General features: G+C 41.4%; 2 protein-coding genes and 1 non-coding gene across 7 annotated transcripts in view; 2 read left to right on the top strand and 1 right to left on the bottom strand.

Annotated features, from left to right (window-relative positions):
• LOC138795522 (midasin-like) overlaps positions 1 to 4,417 on the top strand; it is a 75,193-nt gene extending 70,776 nt beyond the window's left edge. For all 4 annotated transcript variants that reach the window (XM_069974734.1, XM_069974735.1, XM_069974733.1 and 1 more), the window contains 2 exons: positions 2,656 to 2,798; positions 3,595 to 4,417. In XM_069974734.1, the coding sequence (XP_069830835.1) occupies positions 2,656 to 2,798; positions 3,595 to 3,783 (332 nt within the window). In that variant the 3' untranslated portion in view covers positions 3,784 to 4,417. The remainder of the gene's footprint in view (positions 1 to 2,655; positions 2,799 to 3,594) is intronic.
• Positions 4,418 to 10,003: 5,586 nt separating this feature from the next.
• The window catches only part of ANKRD6 (ankyrin repeat domain 6), a 116,226-nt gene continuing 102,302 nt past the window's right edge, over positions 10,004 to 23,927 (bottom strand). The window contains exons 10-16 of one of the 2 annotated variants that reach the window (XM_069973573.1): positions 22,970 to 23,074; positions 22,029 to 22,166; positions 20,528 to 20,713; positions 20,222 to 20,374; positions 20,020 to 20,133; positions 17,560 to 17,890; positions 10,004 to 11,445 (exon numbers count right to left, since the gene is read on the bottom strand). In XM_069973573.1, coding sequence (XP_069829674.1) covers positions 10,910 to 11,445; positions 17,560 to 17,890; positions 20,020 to 20,133; positions 20,222 to 20,374; positions 20,528 to 20,713; positions 22,029 to 22,166; positions 22,970 to 23,074 — 1,563 coding nt within the window. In that variant the 3' untranslated portion in view covers positions 10,004 to 10,909. The remainder of the gene's footprint in view (positions 11,446 to 17,559; positions 17,891 to 20,019; positions 20,134 to 20,221; positions 20,375 to 20,527; positions 20,714 to 22,028; positions 22,167 to 22,969; positions 23,075 to 23,927) is intronic. The other variant, XM_069973574.1, reaches the window with a different exon arrangement.
• LOC138796092 (U2 spliceosomal RNA) lies at positions 15,351 to 15,541 on the top strand. The gene has a single exon (XR_011363717.1). It is a non-coding gene; the product is annotated as a U2 spliceosomal RNA (small nuclear RNA).

The raw sequence follows: 23,927 nt of genomic DNA, 5'->3' as shown, positions 1-23,927 counted from the left end.
TTACAGGTCTCAAAATATGGCGAGACACAAACATGTTTTTTTAATAGAAAATAATGGTTTTATGATGTAACTGTAATGAAGTATGCAAAGTAATCAATTCTATGCCATATTTTTAAATGAAGTAAATTGTGGGGGCATTTTACCTACCGCTCCATTCAAATCCACTTGAGAACTTAACCGGTCCCTTGAAAATCTAAAAAAATGTTGCTAATTACTTTTATGTAGGTATCATTTATTAAAAGTAATATGAATTAAAGGGGTACTCCACCATTAAAACCTTACCTTATCACATGCATTGCTTACCTGTTTGTCCATTTGTTTTGGGGTCTTTGTTGTGCATTTCGTGGTTGTACTTACTTGTTGAGCATATGCTCAGTACTACAATTCCCAGAATAGGAATGCAATGAAATATTGATACTACATCAATCTGACATTTTGTTTATAAACAGTTCCTGGGGGGCTAATGGTGTCCTGTTTCAAAAAACTTATGACATGACTCAGCCCTATGGGCTTTTAATTATACAGTTATCAATGTAACTGTATGTATGAATGGACCCTGCATGGGAGGAAGACTAAAGAATTAGTGAAGTTGCAGCACCTGCTGCTTTTATTCCATGTACTCTTTCCATGGCAATGCTAAGCACAACGCAGCATGCTGCAAGCACTCCTCACTATCACTAAATAATATATATGCATCTGTGTATATGACAGGTAGGTGGTGGTGTTCAGAGATGATGGTAAGGCTAGAGTCCAGAATAGATCCAGCCAAGCCTCCTGTGACATCAGAGAGAGGGAGGAGCTGGGGAACTGGAGACAATACACATTTTGTAGTTCAAGACCTTGAGGTAGTTTTATTTAATGTTGGCCTCTTCAGGGACAGAATGCCTGGAAATGTCATAGACTGCATTCTATGTGTATTACAGTGCGGTCATTGGTACTTCATGGAGTTCCGTCTCTTAATGACTTGGAGGGAGGGGGAGGTTTATCGTGTATTCCTTCTTTGTAAAATCGACCTTGGTCATCTAAGCCAAAATCATCCAAGTCTTGAAAGGGTTACAGTGAGATTAAATGTCTACCCTGAATGTTTTACCTACTCTTTATAAACACTGTGACCACCTATTGTTTGCGTTTTCACAGTTACTACCACTTTTTTTTTTTTTTTTCTTTTTAATACACAAAAGTTTTGTGTTTCTCAGTAGTGGTATATGCAGACTTGTAACTTAAGGGCATTATGTGAGAACGAAAACTGGTTATTTCTGTTCTTCATGTACCATAACATACATATTCTTTGTAGCTTAAAGACTTGCAATAATGTATTAGAGTATGTTTATATATATTTTCAGCTTCTCAATGTGATTTCTTACCGACAAGGTTTTGTTGTATGAAAAATACTGCAATGTGCAGCTTGTATAGGATGGGCTTAGTAAATGCATCATAACCCGCTATCTTTGAAGAAAGTGACAGTGCCCCAGTTATAGGATTTTAATAAAATACAGCTATAAACTGCTCACCGTTCAGTTCCTCCTGCTTAATAATGTGCTTTCTGCAGATTAAACTACAGACTAAGGGGGAGATTTATCAAACTGGTGTAAAGTAGAATTAGTCTTAGTTGCCCCTAGCAACCAATCAGATTCCACCTTTCCTTTTTCAAAGAATCTGTGAGGAATGAAAGATGGAATCTGATTGGTTGCTAGGGGCAACTGAGACAATTCTACTTTACACCAGTTTGATAAATCTCCCCCTTAGTGTGATAAGTTCCCTGTCAATAAATATACACCTGCAATTTTTACAAGTGGTTACTATGCTGATGTTATAGTGAAATTAACAGTCCACAAGAGGCCCTGAACACACACATTTTTCTTCATTTACCTGGTTTGCATTGTGCCCTGAACATTTTTGGTGTAAATGCACCCTTTGAGCATAGTCAGAAAGGACTGGGTCGTCTTTGCTTATTGGTTTCTTTTTTTGCACATTTAAAAGATGAAAGTCCATTACTAGTACATGGAACCCATTGTCATATTTGTTCAGTCATTTAGTATAAATGGTTTGTGAGTTAAGGCCCTATTACACGAAGCCATTATTGGCCATATTTAGATTGTGAGCTATGTAAAGTGCTGCGGAATCTGTGTGCGCTATACAAATAAAAGCATTATTATTATATTATATTTTCATGTAATAAAAGGCAACGATCAAGCGACGAGCACGATGTCGGCTGATCTTTGTCTTTCAAGATTTTGAAAGACCAACAGTTCCAATAGCAACGATATGCTGCTGTCGCTCTGTGCAACAGGAGCAGCGGCAGCAGACTGCCACCATCTTCTATGGGCTGCCAGGACGAATTAACAATCTCCTGGGCAACCCCCTACTGCCCCCTCCTGCACTTACCTGCTCACTGATGGAACGTGTAATAGCGCTGGCAGTGAGCGGGGAACGAGGAGTAAGCGAGCACTGACCAGACAGGTCAGTGCTCGCTTGCTCCTGCTGATCGCCTTGTGTTATAGGGGCGTTAGTGTTTTCCTACTCCCTGAAAGCACTTCTCAATGGAACCTCCTTGTACAGAAGTTGACCAAGTGTGCAACTCGAGATAAACATTGTCGTCAGATAAGAATGTTGTTGTGGATAATGATTTCTAATATATATTATGTTTTGTTTCAGAAACTGCCCAGTTGCTTATAATAGTCTCTGATGGGAGAGGATTGTTTGTAGAGGGGAAAGATCGTGTAACAAGGGCAGTAAAGGCGGCCCGCAATGCTAACATATTTATTATTTTCATCATTTTGGACAACCCTACTTCCAAGGTACGTAGGTTTTGAAGTGAATTTTTCCTGACACAGCAAATTTTATTATCCCTGTGCACCAGTTTTATGGTGTACAAAAGTTGCAGTTAAACAAGCCATGTTTTCTGTAAGGTTTTGTGACTACCACGTTTTACACCACCTGCACAGATTTTCACGCAGAGAAGTGGGTAGGGCTTCACAGGAGAGACATGTAATATAGTTAATAAGGTAAAAAAAAAATACAGGAGTCCGTCAAGTTCAACCTAGTACCCTCCTGCAGCCTGTTTTTACAAAACTTACTATACATCCTTTAGGGAGCTTTCACACACTCAAATTATGCCTCAAACAAACGTTAAAAGCGCTCAAGAAAGCATGTTTGTAACCCGTGGCTTTTCATTCCTATGGAGTGACTGAGAGAACAGAGTACGCCGAAAGAGCGCTGTACTGCGGATCGCGTGCCGACCTGGTGCCCTATTCATAACCGAGCCGACTGGTTCTGATACAGAAATTGCCGGGGGGTTCAAGGGTCGCACTTTGCATAGGGAAAAAGTAATATTTTCCTGAAATACGCCTTTAAGGGTCCCTTTACACAGATTTATCTGACAGATTTTTTAAGCCAAAGCCAGGAACAGACTATAAACAGAGAACAGGTCATAAAGACTGAGATTTCTCCTCATTTCAAAATCCATTCCTGGCTTTGGCTTCAAATATCTCTCTGTGCAAAGGCACCCATACCCATTAAAGTGCTGTTGCCACCTTCTCTTCCTCCTCTTTGTCATTTTTAGTGTAGCTATTAACTCATGTTTATTATTTTTAGGATTCCATCCTGGATATTAAAGTGCCAATTTTTACAGACCCAAAAGAGATGCCAAAAATGATATCTTACATGGAACAGTTTCCTTTTCCATTCTACATCATCCTTCGAGATGTGAACACTCTTCCGGAAACCCTGAGTGATGCCCTCAGGCAGTGGTTTGAGCTGGTAACTACCTCAGAACATGTGTAAACCATGTCTGGATACATGCACAGCAGCCTGAACTGTCACAGCAGCAGAATGGAGGGATGTTTTGGGGAGATTCACGGAACTTTGCACAGCGGAATAGAACAGCATGTCCTGCAGCTCAGGTCAAGTCATTTCAATGATGCAGGAAGCTATGCAATGTACCTTCTAAGTAAAAAATGGCATACCTTCAAATGGCATCCATCAGCCATTCTTGTGTACAACATTACTACCAGTTCATTGTAAAACCAAGCACACTGCGTCTAGAGCTGCACAGCGAATGGACACACGGAAGGAAAGATTGTATCTTATAATATGTAGAAATGTAGGACATGTTTGTATTTTTTTTCCCCCCGAGTAAAACGAATACAAAAATCCAAGGTTTTATTTTTGTAATAAACCAAAGTTCCCTTAAAACTGTTAAATTTGAGAATCTAAACATTTCTATTCTTGTTGTGGTCTAACTTGTTTTCCATACTCTGTATTGTAAATCACAACGTCATACTGTGAAGCCTGCACATTTTGTACTATATTGTTAGGACATACAAGTTATTTGTCAGTCGTGTCTATAACCTTTTTTAAATTTTTTTTTGTTACCCCTCCATAGCTATGCAGTCTAATAAAGATCATTTGTAACGGTCTTATTCTGGTTTATTGAACAGTTTTAAAGCGTTCTAAATTGGCCTTAGATGTAAAGGTAAAAATTAGTGATACTGTCACCCCCTTTCTGTATGAGGACTTTCTCTACACAGCTGTAAAGCCTAAATTCTGCAGTTTTCATAGCTCACTTTATTATAGATTTTTGTTGCTTGGTCGAGTGAAAAATGCTTATGCTGGTGGTTTGTGCCACCTCGGTTGGGCTTCACATAGCGCCACTTAGCCCCACCCACATTGTCACCACAGGCTCTGCACCTCCGGGACAACATCTGCATCTAGACCCTGCCTAGGTCGACCTAGAGGGAGAGACACCACTTATAAAGGGGCGGGGCCCATAACACTGATGTGGGTGGGGCTAAGTGGTGCTAGCTACCGTGAAGCCCCCGCCCAGGTTTCACAAATCACCAAAGATAAGCATTTTCACTGGACCAAGCACCAAATCTATAATAAAGTAAGATATGAAAACTGCAGAATTTAGGCTTACAGCTGTGTAGAGAAGCCATCATACAGAAAGTGTCACTTTAAATGCTACTGTCAACATTAACAGATCGGCGCTTGTTTACATTATTGATCATGGATTGATTGCCTTGGATAGAAAAAAAATAAAGCTTGACTGCTCCCAGTTTGAAACCGACAACACTGTGTGAACTGCAGTTTGTGATGTGCCAACCATCTTGGACCTGGGAGATTGCGATCCCAGCAAGTGAGTAACCCCCAGATTGTCACATATGTTGGAGGATTGCTGTGAGCAAGAAAATGGCACATGAAGTTTGCTGCTGCTGGATTTAAAGGGCCAGAAGCCTTATGAGAGATTGTCTCAGTAGAGAGAGAGAGAGAGAGAGATACAGAGACTCTGCCTGGATAAAGGTCAGTATTGCTAATGTTGAAAGGTGTTTTTTATGCTGCTTAGAAAAGACTCTCTTGCTATGGGTCTAGCTGAGGACTATGTCAGACGCATATGGGACTTAGTGTTGTGAAGACATAGCCAAACAGAAGGGTCATAACCTTGTGCAATTTGAAGCAGAGCGGGAGGCTGTATGGGCCCAACTGCAAAGGACATAGGATAAGTAAGCTTCTGTACAAAGTGCATGTACTGCTACACGGAGTAGGTGTCGAAGTACATACACTGCAGTGCAGGAGGCTACCAACCAAAACTAAAGGTGTCCAAGTCAAAAGGTTGCTGTACCAAGGTCCAAGGCGTTCTACTGTCTGAATCTCGAGATAAAAAGCATGAGCGTTCCGTTGCTAAGGGCAACCAGCAAAGGCCACGCTTGGTATGTTTGAGAATGAAATTGTGTAGTTGCATTTGTTTTGAAAAGTACCCAAGTGTTAAAAAGTCACTCCTGCAGAGGCACCATGATGATGTTGCTAGGAGCAACTCACCTCGACATTGGGACGCTATAACTGTTAAACAGTGGAAGAAGCCATGCCCTGGAGAAGCAAAGTTGCTAAGTCAATGTTGAAGATGTTGCCAGAAGCGGCAACAAGCAGCTATTGTTACTGAGTGCAGAAAGCCATGTTGGAGGTGCATGGGAGTGGATGTGTGTGCACCTGTCATCAGGAGGGAGAATGCCCTTCAGAGTGTTATACAACTGCCTAACGGGGAGGAGTAAGGAAAGTCACATACAAATGTCCCAGAGTTACCAGTGGATGGAGCCTGACTGTGTGAACTATGACCAGGATGAGTCCAAATGGTGTCCAGAGATTTTACTAAACAGAAGAATTCTGGGGGTGCCAAGACCATTCTGATATCTAATGAAATTATTGCAGAAACCCATTTTTTCTTCAGGCGGACGGCGAAACTGTCTCACCATAGAATAGAGTCTATGGCAAAGGCAGAGAGTGAAGCGGGAGTGCGCGGGGACGAGTGACGGAATCCACATAGAGTCCTCTGCATGTTTTCCTCAGTGTGCAAATACCCTTAAGGTGCGTTCACACCTACAGGATCTGCAGCAGATTTGATGCTGTGTTCAGTTATTTAAATGAAATCTGCAGAAAATCAGCTGCAGATCCTGTAGGTGTGAACGCACCATTAAAGTGGATGTGGTCTACATGTAGCCCTGTCTGGGTTGAGAGGAAGAGACCTATCACTCAATGTCAACTTGGATGCTACCAATAAGGCAAACCAAACTGCATACAATAAGGAAAAGTGTACATTATGAGACTGTGTATGCTGGTGAAATGCATGCCTTCCCTAATGGACTTGGTCATAGCAGAAATATGGCTAAGTGAGAAAGTGGGGCGTGGTGTTCCTGGGTTATGGAAAACTAAACACTCCTGAATGGTGTGTCCCCAGAAAAAGAAGGCATGAATGGTGTCAAATCTTACCCCAATGTAGGAACTTTGACCTGGGTGGGGATGTTATTAAAGGGACAAGTCCTACGGCCTTTGTTTGGGTGGGAGGATGATGTGTGGTCTCTGGAGTGGGGATTGTGGTTCATGTGGAGCTTCTGGTCCATTAACTGCATTCCAACCTGAGGGAATTCTTGCGGTGTAGCAATAACCAGCATTTTTCCATAGACTATGACCCTAACAGAGAGAGAGGGCCCAATGGCTGTGAAGCCCTGCTTAGGTTATACTGTCCACCGAAGTAAAGCGATTTTAGAGGTGAAAAAACAACACAGACACATTTTATAAAGATATATATCGATTGTGCTATACCTAAGCTTATGGAAGGTGCAGAGATAGTTAGTGGAAAATTTTGTTTGCTGAATTTAGAGATTTGCAAAAAAAACATAAATTAGTTAATTCATCTTTCCAATATGTCTACCTTATGTTGGAAACATTTTGAAAGCATTCTTTTCATATTTTTTATGACATTACAGGACTGAAAGGAGAAGTCTGGTGAAATTTTTTAATAAAATATTGTATTGCCCCCAAAAGATATGCAAATTACTAATATACACTTATTCTAGGAAATGCACATAAAGTGTTTTTTTCCCTGCACTTACTACTGCATCAAGGCTTCACTTTCTGGATAATATGGTGATGTCACGACCCGACTCCCAGAGCTGTGCGGGCTGTGGCTGCTGGAGAGGATGATGGTAGGGGGATGCTCAGTGTCCCTCCAGTGCCCTGTGTCCCCCTGCCATCATCCTCCAGCAGCCGCAGCCCGCACAGCTCTGGGAGTCTGGTCGTGACATCACCATGTTATCCAGGAAGTGACATCACCATTTTATCCAGGAAGTGAAGCCTTGATGCAGTAGTAAGTGCAGGGAAAAAAGCACTATATAAGCATTTCCTGTAATAAGTGTATAGTAATTTGTAAAATTTTTGGGGGGGGGCAATACAATACTTTAATAAAAAGTTTCTGCTGGACTTGTCCTTTAACCCCTTAACGACATCGGGCGTAAATTTACGCCCTGATGCCGGTAAGGAAGTTCAGAGCGGGGCCGCGCGGCGACCCCGCTCTGAACCGCGCCGGTCCCGGGTGCCGCGTGTAGCCCGGGACCGTAGGTATTAGCGGGCACGGTCCGATCGCCGTGCCCGCTAATACAGTAATCAGATGCAGCTGTCAAACATGACAGCTGCATCCGATTACCGGATTCAGCCGTTCCCTGGGGTCTAGTGGAGGAGATCGCTCCTCCGGGATGTTATCCCGGAGGAGCGATCTCCGTAACTGAAGCCGGCCGGGGACGCGTCCAAGATGGTGCCGTCCTCGGCTCGGCACTCGTTTGTTTCCGAGTGCCGATCTCATGGATCTCTGCAGCATATCTATGCTGCAGAGATCTCAATGAGAGATCAAAGCACTTATACTAGAAGTCCCCCAGGGGGCTTCTAGTATAAGTGTAAAAGTAAAAAAAAAAGTGTTGTTAATAGTAAAAAGCCCCCTCCCCTAATAAAAGTCTGAATCACCCCCCTTTTCCCAGGTTATAAATAAAAGTAAATAAATAAATACATAAACAAACATGTTTGCTATCGCCGCGTGCGTAATCGCCCGAACTATTAATTAATCACATTCCTGATCTCACACGGTAAACGGCGTCAGCGCAAAAAAATCCCAAAGTGCAAAATTGCGCATTTTTGGTCGCATCAAATCCAGAAAAATTGTAATAAAAAGCGATCAAAAAGTCGTATATGCGCAATCAAGGTACCGATAGAAAGTAAACATCATGGCGCAAAAAATGACACCTCACACAGCCCCATAGACCAAAGGATAAAAGCGTTATAAGCCTGGGAATGGAGCGATTTTAAGTGACGTATATTTGTTGACAATGGTTTAAATTTTTTACAGGCCATCCGATACAATAAAAGTTATACATGTTACATATCGTTTTAATCGTAACGACTTGAGGAACATGCATAACAAGTCAGTTTTACCCCAGGGCGAATGGCGTAAAAACACCAAATAAACAAAATGCGTTTTTTTTTTTTTCAATTTCCCCACACTTTGAATTTTTTTCTGGTTTCGCAGTGTACTTTATGCAAGAATTCAGCCTGTCATTGCAAAGTACAATTAGTGATGCAAAAAATAAGGGCTCATGTGGGTCGCTAGGTGGAAAAATGCAACTGCTATGGCCTTTTAAGCACAAGGAGGAAAAACCGAAAACGCAAAAATCGAAATTGGCTGTCCTTAAAGGGTTAAAAGATGCTGGAAATTGTAAAGAAAATGTGAAAATTCACAGCTAAACTTGTGGGTTTTGGGGTCTTCTTTTTATTAAGCTGTTTGGATCCTGACAGTCGGAGTCATTATCTCTGCAATCTGCTTATCAGCCTGCTTCCATTTACCTCCCTGCCGCTCCTCCCTGGGTGCCTGGAAAAGCTGTATCCAGTCCTAGGAAACTGGGAGAAGCTTCCCAGAACTGGATCCAGCTTTTCCCAGCACCCAGGGAGGAGCGGCAGGGAGGTAAATGGCAGCAGACTGATGAAGCAAAATGCTTTGTTATCTCAGCAATCTGCTCATTACTACTGTAGATTCACTCATCTCTAGTAATGACAGTGAGCACTGAGAACCAGTCAGTAACTGCACATCTTAGTGCAGAAAGTTACCCCTCTCCAGGACTTAGTTATTCACTCGTGAGGGTAGGGGTTAATGTGCGTGTGTGCCCACAACTTGGCTGGAGGCTTTTTTTAAACATCCCATAATGCTGCAGGTTTAAAACGACTGCTTAAAGCGCACTGCAACTGTTAAGAACATGCAAATGTAGTGACAATTGACAGGCCTGCTGTCAGCATTTTGGCAACAGATTGGGTATCGTATAAAAAAAGAGGTACAGCAAAAATAAAATTGGCTCCATATTTATGTATTGTATTGACTTTACTGTTCAGTTAAGTAAGAGTTTATGCTGATACTCAGCTATCCAGTGTACTCCAGAAATGCAATTTTCTGCGGTCGCTAATGCAGATGTTACACGGGTGCTTTGTAGGACATCAATTCTGACAGGACCTTCTAACCTCTTTGTTACTGAAGTTAGAGATTAGAGATGAGTGAACCTGAACGTTCGGTATTTGATTAGCGGTGGCTGCTGAACTTGGATCAAGCTTCAAGGTTGTCTGGAAAACATGGATACAGCCAATGACTATATCCATGATTTCCACATAGCCTTAGAGCTTTATCCAACTTCAGCAGCCACCGCTAATCAAATGCCGATTGTTCGGGTTCGGCTGGACTCAAACCCGAACCCGGTTCGCTCATCTCTATCAGAGATCCTTTAAATAATCACTTATGCTTCATGATGCATTCCGGATATAAATGTGGGTCCCTCCTGGGACTAAGCCATGCTAGGCACATGCAAAATTGTAACATGCTAATTTCAGGGTGAAGCCACACGGCGACCAAAAGTCATGAATTGTGTGATCACTATGTATTACTACTTATGGGGAAAGAAATCTGCAATTATACCATCAGTACATTCGCTTTACGTTTTGCACATTAATTTGCAAATTTTTTATTTTTTTTTAAAACTGCGGCTGGTTCCTGTGCATGGTGCCGGTCTATTACTAAGCACCGGTGTGCAGGAAACAGGCAACGGTTCAAAAAAAAAAAAAAAAAAAAAAAGGACTGTGGCGCCATTCTTTTCATGTGCAAAACTTAAAGCGAATATACTGATGGCACATTGGCTTTAAGATAATCCAAATTTTAGCTCATGGTACTTGAGAATGCAAAGCACATGTGTCACACCATACACTCCCTGTCAGAATGAGTTGGAATGGTGGGTGGTAACTGCAGCATGGTACATGCACCTGCCTACTACATTACAGCATCAAATGTACAGAAGAATAAACTGTGATCCTATGGCACATAATAGTTGCAAGTTACTGAAAGAAGTTAGAATAAGTACCAGATGGTTAGGCCATGCAATGGTTACCTCAACATCTCATATTGCTGCATGCCGTGTATTTTTTTGTATTTTAATGTAAAAAAAAAATTACTTTACAATAAATGGCCATGTAAGATCATGCAAAAAGGGGCTTGTAACCGTTCCATAAAATACTGAGATTGGTGCTGGAGATTCTTTGTATAGATGCTCCATTGCTAGCTTTCCTTCTGTAATTTAGTCCTTAACTTCATGAGCTCTTCTTCTAGGCTCTTTATATGTTGCTGTAAGGCTACTTTATCTTCATTTGCCCTCTGGTTTGCTTGGGACTTGGCTTCCTCGATCTTTCTCTCATACCATCTTTCCATCTGAGTAGATACAGCCTCAAAAAAATATTGAGTGATTTCCAGCGCTTGAGATGTGTCCCTGACCAGCGGACCAGTCTGCTCATTAGTTGTACTACAACCTTGGTTTTGATGTCCGGGTAGGAATGCTCCCTGTCTAAGCACACCAGTTTTTGCACATTTTTTTGTTTGTGTCCCCCTGTCCGTGAGGTTTAGGATCGGTTTAGCTGCTTTGTTGGCATCTGTTAAGTTCTTGGTGGTAGGATGGATTTTAGTATGTCTCATTTTAGGGTTGGGGAGGCTGGAAGTGGAGAGGCCTGGGTCATGTCTAAAGGAGGATGTGCAGCTTGTTTTTTCTTTAGGTCTTACAGCAGGTGGTACAACAGGCAAAGGTGGTGGTTGCTCTATGGCTATTAAAGAAAAAAAACAACAAAAAAAACCTGTTAAGTTATAATGCAGTTCAAGATTACAAAGTATACTGTTAAAAAAATACAACAGTAGTTGAAAAATATGCCTAGAAGTGTATTATCCAGGAAATGTACATTGTCAACCTTTAAGTTCATACCAGCTCAATAGGGGAAGGTTCTGACTTTTGAGGGTCTTTTTTTCTACTGCATTATAAATTCTGTAACCGGTATGTCACTTGGGCTAGGTTTATTTCCCTTTTTTGCATCTTGAACTTTCCTTTTTTGTGTTGGATTTGTTGTGCTAGTTTGCATCAGTTTGTATCTATCCATATTAAACATATCCTTTTATTTTATTATGCTTTTTGAAAGTGTTTGTCAAGTTTTATTAGAAAAAAACATGTGTCAAACAGGATGTCCGCAGCACCTATTTCCGTAGACTTGCATTGTCCAAAAAAACAGTTGTTAAGACCATGCTGGAGTAAAGAGGTGCAGGCAACATCTGTGTATCACGATGCCTGCATCTGAAGCTGGGAGAGGAGCTGCTGAGAACTGGAGCGCCGATAAACGAGAGAAAAGCTGCTAAGAGTTGTGTTTTTGTTTTGTGTTTTGTTTTTTTTTTATTCTCACAAGGGGGCTTAATACTATAAAGGGGCACAGAGGGGACATATACTATATGGAAGCTGCACTGTGGAGGCCTATAGTATAGGCAGCTGCACAGTTGGGGACCTATACTATTTGAGGGCTGCACAGCGGGGGCCTAATACTAAATCTGCAAAAAACAAAACAAACATCAAGCCGTACAGGATACTTTATCAGAAAGAGGGGTTGTACACCACCAGGGAGCGGTCCAAGGTCCTCAAATATAGCCAAAAGACAAGATTTAAGGCAGACCTTCCAAATTGAAAAGATCTTTTTAATCCACACCAGCAACGTCTTGATACAAAATCTTCCTCAATCAGTGACTATAGTGCAGTATCACAGCAATATATATCCAATCCACACAGCAGTGTTCAAGTGATACATATCAGTTAAATTATTTATTAATTGGAAAATTAATATATTGTGTGTGTAAATCATAGAGTTTTAAAAATACCCACCCATGTATAGCCAGATATAGCCTAAGGCTATGTTCACACTGCGTATGAATCCGTCCGTAGTGCGAACCGCGAATATATGCACGTAGTTTTGAGGTTGATGCGTTCGCTTGAAAGTATACGATATACGCCCGCACAATGCACACTACGTATGAGCTTACGGCCGGATCGTATGCAGCGCCGTGAAAAATGAACAAGACCATTGTTTGAGGCCGGAAATGTTGAAACTCACAGCCGTGGATTTCCATGCGGTCCCGTACAAAGTACTTATTTCAGCCAAATTGAACTTGATTTTTCGATCCAAAAGGTTCTGTGTGGTTTATTGGGCTGGGCGAAGATTTCCAAGTAAATGACCTGTTTCAGATCGCTTCGAAACAAGCTAGGGAAGCTAGGGAACTGCACTACGGGCGTATGTTCGGGGTGCGTACGCATCCGGCCGCATGTCTATTTTTCCCACGCCCGTAGTTTCAGCCGCACATGTACAGCGGCGTACGATTTACGGACGGATTCATACGCAGTGTGAACATAGCCCTAATGTGCATAAAATCATAGTGTAAGTGCATACTTATTAGTCATATTATTACATATGATCACCTGTGCCCCATTCCTGTGCACACACAACCTCCATGTTGAAAAACAGTCATGTTCGGAGTCCAGGCCCACGAGCATGCACAGAGGCTGAATCGCAACCACGGGTGCCATGACTGCTGAGATTACCAGCCCAAACTATCAGTGTACCGAACCATACTAAGGACTGGGCATTGCTGGATACCAGTTTCGGCAAGTATTGGTGCAACCGAATACATGTATTATAAAATATAAATATAACGGAGACTCAGCAACTTTATATATTGATATATGGAGAATGGAGAACCAGACGTGTGGGAATATCGTAAAGAGGCCATCTACAAATCATACTGTATGTCTGCAACATTCCTCTGCACCAAATAACATGTTTTTTTAACCTCTATAAAGGACAAACAGTTAGGAACCACCCATGTATATATAATGAACTGGGGTCCCTGTGGGAGACTGGTCACCCTCTTTGTGGCCATGCATGCCTCACACACCACTAGCCTCGATGTTTTCACCAGACACCTTAGGGTATAGCAATGGCATAGTCACCATCCTACCCTCCAGTAATGGGATCACTTGCCGACTATAAATGTACAGCCAGGACTACAAAATGATCTATCAAATAGTCAAAATGATGCAGACACTAGTCCAACAACACATGATGACTAATATGGTGACCATGAAATCAGTATTAAAAAAAATGCAGTTTACTAATTCAAATAAGACATGATCAACAAGAGGTGGTGTGTTCCAGGAGGTGGAAAGGTCAGGAATCCATTGCTTTTTGTTCTATTTACACAAGAAAAGAAGATAAACAGAGAAGGTGTAAGTATGATCCCACAGTAACAATTACACACGCGTAAAATACACAATTCATAGGGAAGAATTCCTTATATGTACTGTGTAATCCAACACTATATTTGCCCACATACCACTGCACAATCTGAGTGGGGCCAGTAGATCAGTTTTGATTGTCCTAATCGTTGATTTGTTATTAATTATGTATATTTCTCCATTCTGGATATATATAAATATATATAGTTGCAGCATCTCCATTCCAGTAATAGATATATTTATTCATACCCTTAGATCTTTAGATTGCAACAATATGCTCATAAAACCTGGTATCCAGTAGTGGCTAGTCCTTAGTGTGGTTCAACACACTGACAGTTTGGGCTGTTGCCTTCTTCTAACAAAACACAGCAATCACTGAGCTCAAGGAGATCAGCGGGAAAATTCCAATGAAGTACTCAATCAAGAGTTTCCACTGATGCCCCACAAAATTTAAATATGTAAAAAGGAGTCCGTGGAGCCTCGGTTGCGAGTCTCAAAACCGGGAATAGCCAGATATCCCCAGCCTGTTGCCACGGGGTGTTAAGTCCCACTCGGTTGTGAGTATTGGAACATATAGGGAAACAACAGGGTGGCCCCTTTTGTGTCAAAGTCTAACTCAAGGAGCGAGTATTGCGAGAAGACAAGGGCTTGCCAAGGCAGGCATCCATCCACAGACAGCCGTTTCGGGGTATTTGCCCCTCGTCAGTGTGGAGCAGGATTCTGTCTAGTTGGGGCATTGACAAATTTACCAACAAAACACTCTTTGAGTTCAGTGATTGCTGTGTATTGTTAGTTGATTTGTCATTGCCCCAACCAGCCAGAATCCTACTCCACACTGACGAGGGGCAAATACCCCGAAACGGCTGTCTGTGGGTGGATGGATGCCTGCCTGCCTGCCTTGGCAAGCCTTTGTCATGTCGCAATACTTGAACCTTGAGTTAGACTTTGACACAAAAGGGGCCACCCTGTTGTTTCCCTATTAATTTTCCAATACTCACAACCGAGTGGGACTTAAGGGGTTATCTATCAGGGTGGTGTGGTGCTCTCCCCATCTGGAGGCACCCGTGGCAACAGGCTAGTGATATCTGGCTATTCCCATGTTTTGAGACTCGCAACTGAGGCTCCGAGGACTCCTTTTTTGCATGTTGGCCTTATCTGTCATAGCGCCGACAGCTGCAATTTAGCCTCTGTGCATAACTGACGTGCAGACCTGGACTGAGAACATAACTTTGTCTTCCAACATGGAGGATAGGTGTACAGGAAAGGAGGACAGGTGATCTTATAACTTATGTAATGTATTTTTACCTAGCACCTTGTTAACTTTGTAATTACGCACTTACACTCTGGTTTTATGCCATACGTGGGTTTTCCTATACATGTGATGTTATTTAAAACTCTGATGTAATCGCTTCTCGGCCTTTTGGCTAAGATCAAGTGTAGTATCTGTTCTCATCAGTTTAATATCTGATACGTCCCCTATCTGGGGACCATATATTAAATGGATTTTTAGAACAGAGAGATAGAAAAAGAGCTTGCTCTGTCCTCTCCAGGCATTGACCTGGTATTGAAGTGCTTCCAGATTCAGTGCACCAAAAAAAACCCTCTGATGTTATGATTTACACATACTGTATATTGATTTTCTAAATGACTTGATTGATATGTATATTGAACACTGCTGTGTGGATTGGATATATACTGTTGTGAAATTGCACTATATTTGCTGCTTGAGAAAGCATTTGGAAGTACTGCCTTGGATTTAATCTTACTACTATATGTGAGCTGCACAGTGAGTGCCTAATACTATACAGGGACAAAAAAAGGGGCCAATGCTATGTGGGGACCGCACAGTGAGGGGCCTAATACTATACAGAGACACAGAGATGCCATACTGTATGCAGGATCAGTAGGATCTATGCTACATGGAACACAGAGGGTACATACCAGGTACACAGCTGAAAATCCTGGAAGACCAGAGTTAGGGAGATATAAGTAAGTGGATTGCATATTCAGGGATTGTGTTTTTTGAACGAACACTAGAAATTTATCAATGGTTTTGGTGAAACTTGCGACTTATTTGGTCCAACCATTTCTGTGTTCTGCACATATATTTTAGAGAATTGCACAAAACCAACAATGTTAACAGTGCTGTGCATAAAAATTGATTGATGTTGCATGCTGTTCTATGGTCTAGGATCCACAAATACACCCAGATCCTTCTGTACAAGTAACTCTCCCAGTTTTTAATGATCTAAGACATATGGTTCATGTAAGTATCAGTAAACAGATAAATAACCCACATCCACAATAAACCTCATCTGACATGTGAATGCTCAAACAACGGCCCAGATTTACTGTCTGATGCACCAGAATTTTGGCTTTACATGCACCCAAATTGTGGTGCACTGCTTGTACTAACCATACAAGAACTTAATAGAATAATAAAATTAACCACATTCTAATTTTTTTTTATTTTCAAACACCAAAAGGGACATGGCTAAGGATTGTCTATATTTAAAGGGGTTATCCAGCGCTACAAAAACATGGCCACTCTTCCCCCTCTGTTGTCTGATTTGCAATTAAGCTCCATATACTTCAATGGAACTGAGTTTGAAACCACACCCAATCTGGAAACAAGAGAGGGGGAAAAGTGGCCATGTTTTTGTAGCGCTGGATAAGCAACATATACAAAGTAGACTACATGTTTTTGCCTTTAAGAATGGTGCACTGTAAGCCAAGATAGAATGTAAAAACGCTTTCCGACGCATGAATTATGTGCAAAAATTTTGTCATGTGCAAAAAAAACCCCAAACACATAAAAATGTCTATACTCAAAATTTTTAAATGGACATGCACTACAATTGTAAATCTATACACAAACTTAGCCTGTTTTAGACTAAGCTAGTGCAAAAAAAAAAAAAAAAAAAAAAGACTATGATTACACTGTATTTTGGTCAGTATTTAAAGCCAATTTGTCTATTTAGTGTATGTATTCATGATACTTGAAACTAGATTAATACATGAAAAAGAAATTATAATTTATTATTTCACTATGATGATTGTATATAATTTTGAATATGCTAGGGGGGTAATACATTTAATTGAAAGCTTGGCATTTTTTTGTGTGTACCACTAGGGATTAGGCTTGATCGAACATCGGCAAAAGCTAGGTTCGATTCTGCATTTGATTGCTGATGCCTTCACGGTCCGTGCGGAAGGAGGAGACATCCCGGAGACCGCCTAGAATTCTGGGATTTAGCCTACGTAATAGGCTGTATCCCGGAATTCCAGGCTTTCACTGGGCTGTCTCCTCCTTCCACAAGGACCATGAAGGCATCAGCAATTAAATACGGAAGGTCCAGCTAGGTTCGAGTTCAATCGAACCTAGCTTTTTCCGATGTTCGATCAAGCCTACTAGGGATTGGGAATTTGCAATAAAGAAAAGTACTTTTGTTGTGCCCAGTGTCTGCCACTATAGTGTGACTTTACATTTTAATGTTATCTATACTTTTTTATTTATAACTCCCCTGAGCAGATGTTCCCTTTTTTTCATCACAGTACTATAGATAGAGTCCACCCCGCCTGCATCATCAAATTAATATTCTGGCCAACTTACATGCACACACCATGAATTCTTTAGTGGGAGCAGTCTGGTGCCTTTTGCTGTTTTCCTCCGAAGGAAGAGACTGCTCTCTGGCTGGTTCATCGGATAAACTGCTCTGTGTGGTGGGGTAGGAGTGCTGGATGGAGGACTGAGGAAGGACAGATGTGTCGGCACTGTTGCACTCCTTGCTGCTGTTTGGACTCTCTGAAATAGGGTGATCTGTCGATTCACATGATGAAGGAGATGGCTTTGTCTTTGATGGCCTGGAATCTCCAGAAAGTTTCAACTCAAGATTTTGGATCTTTAGTAAACACCAAGTTTTCAGCTCATTCACAACAGACACCTAAAAATAGAGCTGTATTTTAGGTCTACAAATCGGGGACCCATGCAAATCATCTCAATCGTCTCAATGATGTGCCTCACATAGATGGCAACTAGCATAACTTTTATTTCTCAAGTGAGACACGTGTTTGTCTCAGACAGGGTGATAAATCTGGGCCACTGTATTTATACCACTGCAATTCCTACCCAGTTGAAGTTTTTCCCTGCTCTTACCCATTAACTTTAGCATGGAAAACTGTACCAGGGACTCATTCTTCTCTGCCCGGTGAAAATAAGTGCACACTCAGACAAACATGCATGTGCATGGATGAGCTGGGAAGAATAGCAGATGGCTTACTGAATATGGTGTCCAAAGGATTAAGTAGTATGATGGTCAGCACTCCGATAATGGTTGTTTAATATGCCTCCCGGTTAATTAACTTGTATGTTGAGCACATAACAGATGCCCCCTCGACTCCAGGGTTTGTAACCCAAGAAATGAAGTATGGGTACTCTTCAGTAGAGAAGATCGAACAGCGGAAAATCTTAGGTTCTATCGAACTCGAACCTTCCGAATTTGATTCCCGATGCCTTCCCGGTCCGTTGGGAAGGAGGAGACAGCCAGGGTACCGCCTAGAATTCCGGGATACAGCCTAGGTAATAGGCTGTATCCCGGAATTCCAGGCGGTACTCGGGCTGTCTCCTCCTTCCCCACGGACCAGAAAGGCATGGGGAATCAAATTCGGAAGGTTCGAGTTAGATAGAACCTAAGATTTTCCGCTGTTCGATCAAATCTACTCTTCAGCTCTAAAACTATTTCTTTATTAGGCTACGTTCACACTAGCGTTTTTCTTTGTTTCTAACGGATCCGTCTATATTAATTTAACAGATGAGCATAAACTGATGAGCAGACTGATGCAAACTGATTGCAAACTGCAAAATGTTCATCCTTTTTTAATGGTCCATTTGTATTTTGGCTTAAAAAAACTGACTTTTGTACATCAGTTTTGCATCCGTTTGCATCAGTCAGCATCCGTCAGCATCCGTTTTTCTATCAGTTTATTTTTCTTCTTTGGTTTCTTGCTGCTTCTGCGCATGCTCAGTGCAAAAACGGAAGAAAACAAACGGATGTGAACGGAAATACCTTCCTTTTTAGATCCGTCCTCATTTACTACAATGTAAAAAAAAAAACGGAATTGTACTTTACGTTTGTGATCCGTTTTTTGAAACGGAAAGAAAAATACTGCAAACACAATTTTTTCCTCCGTTCAAAAAAGCGGATATTGAACGGATTTCATGCAAAGGAGCACACTAATATATCAAGGGAATCTATGGGGATTTTAACGGATCCGACAATTTCCGTTTTGCTTACTCCAAAACGGAAAAAGTAGACGGAATGGTGCCGGATGGTCAAACGCTGATGTGAACGTAGCCTTAGATATACATGAACACTGACGCGTTTCAAACCCACAAGGTTCTTAATCATGGTTTCTCAATTGCTGAATGAAAAATCTCAGTCCATGTACGCGGTGATAGACGTTGTTAACACCTGGGCTGGCATCCTTAAAGGGAACACTACAAAGACACTACATGTATTGTGCTGCGTCTGTATATAGAAACGCATGACACTTGTAGCATCTGTGGAGTATTGCCTTTCAGGATGTCGGCTAAGGTATTAACAACATCTATCACCACTTACATGGACTGAGATTTTTCATTCAGCAATTGAGAAACCATGATTAAAAACCCAGTGGGTTCGAAACGCATCAGTGTTCATGTATATCCAATAAAGAAATAGTTTTAGAGCTGAAGAGTACCCATCCTTCATTTCTTAGATTACTGAATGTTAGGCAGCTAATGAAATTTGTACGGGCACCTTTAGGCTATGTTCACACACCGTTTAAACGACAGCTATTTTTTATTGGAAGGCCGTCATTGAACGGTGGATAACTGCCATTACTTTGAAGCAACAGCTGGTATTCATATATAAAAACGGCCATTATTTTTCCATTAAATGACAACAATCCAGTAAAAACAGCCAAAAAAGGACATTGTGGAAACATAGCCATAACGTGGCTTTTCTAGTTATATGCTTTGAGCTTGATCTTTCTTTCCTATGATTTAACTAGGGATAACATTGATTGTGGGTACCTGACGTTTCTCAGCTTCCTTCTTTTGCACATCAGATTGCTGCTGAAGGCGACAGACACATTCGGCTCTCTCTGCAGACATCCGTTCCATCATTAGCTTGTCCAGGACCCGTAACTGCAAAAATGTTATGTAACCAAGAATATGAGGCTGGGATATTACAATGATTCCGCTTTCTACACAATGAGATGGTAGTCTGTCAGACCTGGTGCTGGGTTTTTGTGTCCATCTGTCCAAGTTTTGCGTTCATATGATCTTGAACAGTCACAATCTCTGCCTTTATTTCTTCCTTCGTGGCCTCTAACTGATTCTCAAGCTTATTTAGGAGAGGCTCGCAGCGACATCCGTTTATGGGGGCCTAAAAATAAATTCATCCTTGAATTTTTAGCAAATAACGGTGCAGCTCTCGTATGGACAAAATAAACTCTAAACTTCAATAAAATAATGTGTACAGTTCAAAAACAGAAAAAAATTGCATTTTGTGGCTTTGCATTAGTGAACAAGACATTACCTGCATAACCTTGCCGTCTTTTCCCCTGTATAAAGTGTACAGCTGGTAGGCCCTGGCCTCATGAGGAGGGAACGATGGTGACGATGTTCTGTGTTTGCTCTTTCTCCTCTGGCTATGACTGGTTTGGTGTCCACCAGAAAATGGCTGCTGATCTGCAGGTGATGTTGGGTCTGACAGAGCTGAAATCTAGGAATATACGAAGTGTATGGTGTTATACCTGGGAGATGGATCTGTATTATATTTAAAAGAAAATCTGTCTGCTACACACCACTGATGGGGGCGCCATTTTAGGTTTTGCCTCAGGCAGCAGAGAACCTAGAATCGGCTTTGCTTACAGAGCCTATTATATGACTCAATTATCATGTAGTAAGGGCTGCATGGGCATTGTTAACAAATATCTGTGCAGCCCTTCCTTTATATAGCAAATAATGAAATTTTATACTTACCTGTCCATGCTCCCTGGTGTCTTTCTAGCTTTTCTCTGCTTATCACAGCCACCGGCTTAGCCAATCACTGACAGCGCCCCGACCAGTGATTGGCTGAGCCAGCTGTCACTCCAGAGATGAGTGTAGAAGCTTCACTGGTGGCTGTGGTGAGCAGGGGAATGTAGACAGGTAAGTATTAAAATTCATTATTATTACTTCATTACTTTAATCAGCCATGGACTGTGCACCCCCTATTATGAGGATCGATGTATTGTCAGCAGCCAATGATTTTATACCACGCTAAAAGTCTCTGCTCCTCGGTTGACCGTTGTCTTTATTACAGGGGAGGATATCTGCCGGAATCGGCCTGATTGGGCAGATAGATAGTGCAAACTAAGATGTAAAATCTTTAAATGCACCAGACTTTTACAAGTGTATCAGGCACATACAAGAGGGTATTTACTATTTCTTTCCTCATGAGTGCCATTTGCAGCATGGCATGTACAAGGCTTTAACTGTACAATGGGCGACACTTTTTTGATTTGCATATCATTTAGAAGAGTTTACTAACTGAATTAGCGCTTGTATGGCTATAAGCTACACAAACAAAAAAAAAGCTGCAGAAATTAGTCAGCCCTATGCAAATGCACAAGGGTTAATAAAGAACCATGTGGTAAGTTAGTAAATACCATAGACAATTAGGTCACATTATGCAGTAAGTATGCAGTGTATGTTAGAAAATCTCTAGTAAATGACAGTAGTTAACTGTTTTTATCAATATTCAACAGAAAACCCTAAGCTTTCTGTCCTGAGTCTACAGAGACCAGAAGTCCTGTTTTATATGACAGCACTCTCATAGAGAGACATAGAAGACAAGCACTCTAGACTTGGGACAGTCAAAGGAGAGGTGACGTGGGCGCCAACAGGACCTGAATGGCATCGGAATATGGATATAACGCTGTGCCCTGGGAACGCAGGGAGGGTGATGTGCTTCTTTAATAATTTTTTGATAGTTGATGTATGATGTAACGCTCAGATTTTTGTATTTGTAGCACAGTGATGATAGTGGCCAGTACCTTTTCTTTCGGCTTTGGTCTTTTTCCTTTCCTTTGTTTATTTCCGGCAGTAGAAGCTCGCTGTTCATCTTTGCCATCGCCCTGTTTGATCACAGCTTGTTCACTACTGTGGGTGTCATCAGCTGCTGATATACTGGCCTGAAAGGACAGTTAGGATTTAAAAAACAAAACAAAACAAAACAAAACACTATGACAAAAACATCTATTTTTCATGTTGTAAAATCTTAATTTAATGACATGAGAACAATATATTCAATATATTCAATATGGCCATATATTCAATATGGCCAAAAATAATTGATATCAATAATAGAAATTAACTTAAGATTCAATAAAATGACAGTGAACAATCCTGTCAACCTCAATTTATATTCCTACACTTATAGCGCTAGACGGGCAGGACATTATTACACTTATAGCAGTAAGCACATCTCTGTTTTTAGTGAACAGGATGGGACCATTTAAGTGTCATGAAATAATAAAGGAGGAGTTGGGGGGGGCAAAAAAATTATTTCAGGGTGGGGGAACATAAAAAAAAGTTATAGTCACTTGTCCCAGTGCCTACACAGAGCCGTATCCCGCTCCTGGACCCTGTCACCTGTTTTTGGAGCTCCTTTCTGGCTACATCACGAACCGGCTGATGGATGCCCTGCTCAGCCAGTCAGTGACTGGGGTGGGACACAACTGCAGTCAGTGATTGGCTAAGTGGGCTAAATCCCACCCATCTGTGACGTCAATCCTGGGTCATGACGTACCCGGAACTCAGGAGTAGATGACAATTAATGGGGTCTGGGAGCTCGGTGATGTGGTGCAGCACAGGCACTAGGAGTGGTAAGCATATTCTCTTTTTTATCATCCCCCCAACCACCGCTCATAATGATTCTTTGCCACCCAACCACCCCAGACTACTCCAACCACCCCAGACTAATATAAATACATACCTTACTGTCTGCAATATCTTCCCTTGGAACTGACTGAGCCCGTCTTTCCTCTTTAAGCTTCTCTCTTTTCTTCCTCAAGCTTCGGCCACGGCTAAATCGTAAAACCTAAGGAACGTAAAGAAGCCATTTATATTGACATTTATATTGCTTCTGTGTGAAGTTTCAACTCATGCTCACGGTTTATTTTTATCAGTATAATTACTAAAAGATAGATTAAAGGGGAACTATCAGCAGGTTAGAAGAACCGAACCCCATGATAGTGCCCGGGACGCTAAGAACGAGAAGCCGGTCCAGCAATGTTGGTCGAGATAATCTTCGGCCGTCCCGCTCCAATAATCAATGGACCAAAAGACACACTCATCTGATCATTGTCTTTATTACACAGAGTGATAATCTGCCGAATAGGCCCCATACTGTAGACATATTGGGGGAGATTTATCAAACATGGTGTAAAGTGAAACTGGCTCAGTTGCCCCTAGCAACCAATCAGATTCCACCTTATATTTTCCATAGAATCTGTGAGGAATGAAAGGTGGAATCTGATTGGTTGCTAGGGGCAACTGAGCCTGTTTCACTTTACACCATATTTGATAAATCTTCCCCATTGTGAATGTGAATTACCTAATTTGTGTCAGTACCTTTGTTACACACAGGCAGTCTCAGAATCACTTGGACAAGTTAAAGTTTTATGAAGTTATTAGCACATAAAACAAAACCAGTGAGATATGAAAAATAGGGCTTAGTCCTTAACGCCAAAAGTGACAGCAGAGATATTGGGTATAAAGATTAAAGGAAATGTATTTAGAAAGTTGTTTTTTAAAAAAATTTTTTTACAATATAAGATGCCCGTAGTCCAAGTTAGATCTTTGAAGGGTGAGAAAATTTTTTGGGCAGAAAGAATTTGTACATTGTAACAAATGCATGTCCAAATGTAAGAAAGGCCGTAACTTTTTCAATA

This window comes from Dendropsophus ebraccatus, chromosome 6, assembly GCF_027789765.1.
Source record: "Dendropsophus ebraccatus isolate aDenEbr1 chromosome 6, aDenEbr1.pat, whole genome shotgun sequence".
Taxonomy (NCBI): Eukaryota; Metazoa; Chordata; class Amphibia; order Anura; family Hylidae; genus Dendropsophus; species Dendropsophus ebraccatus.
The sequence above is the reverse complement of the archived record's forward strand: the minus strand, read 5'-3'. Positions and strand labels throughout refer to the sequence as shown.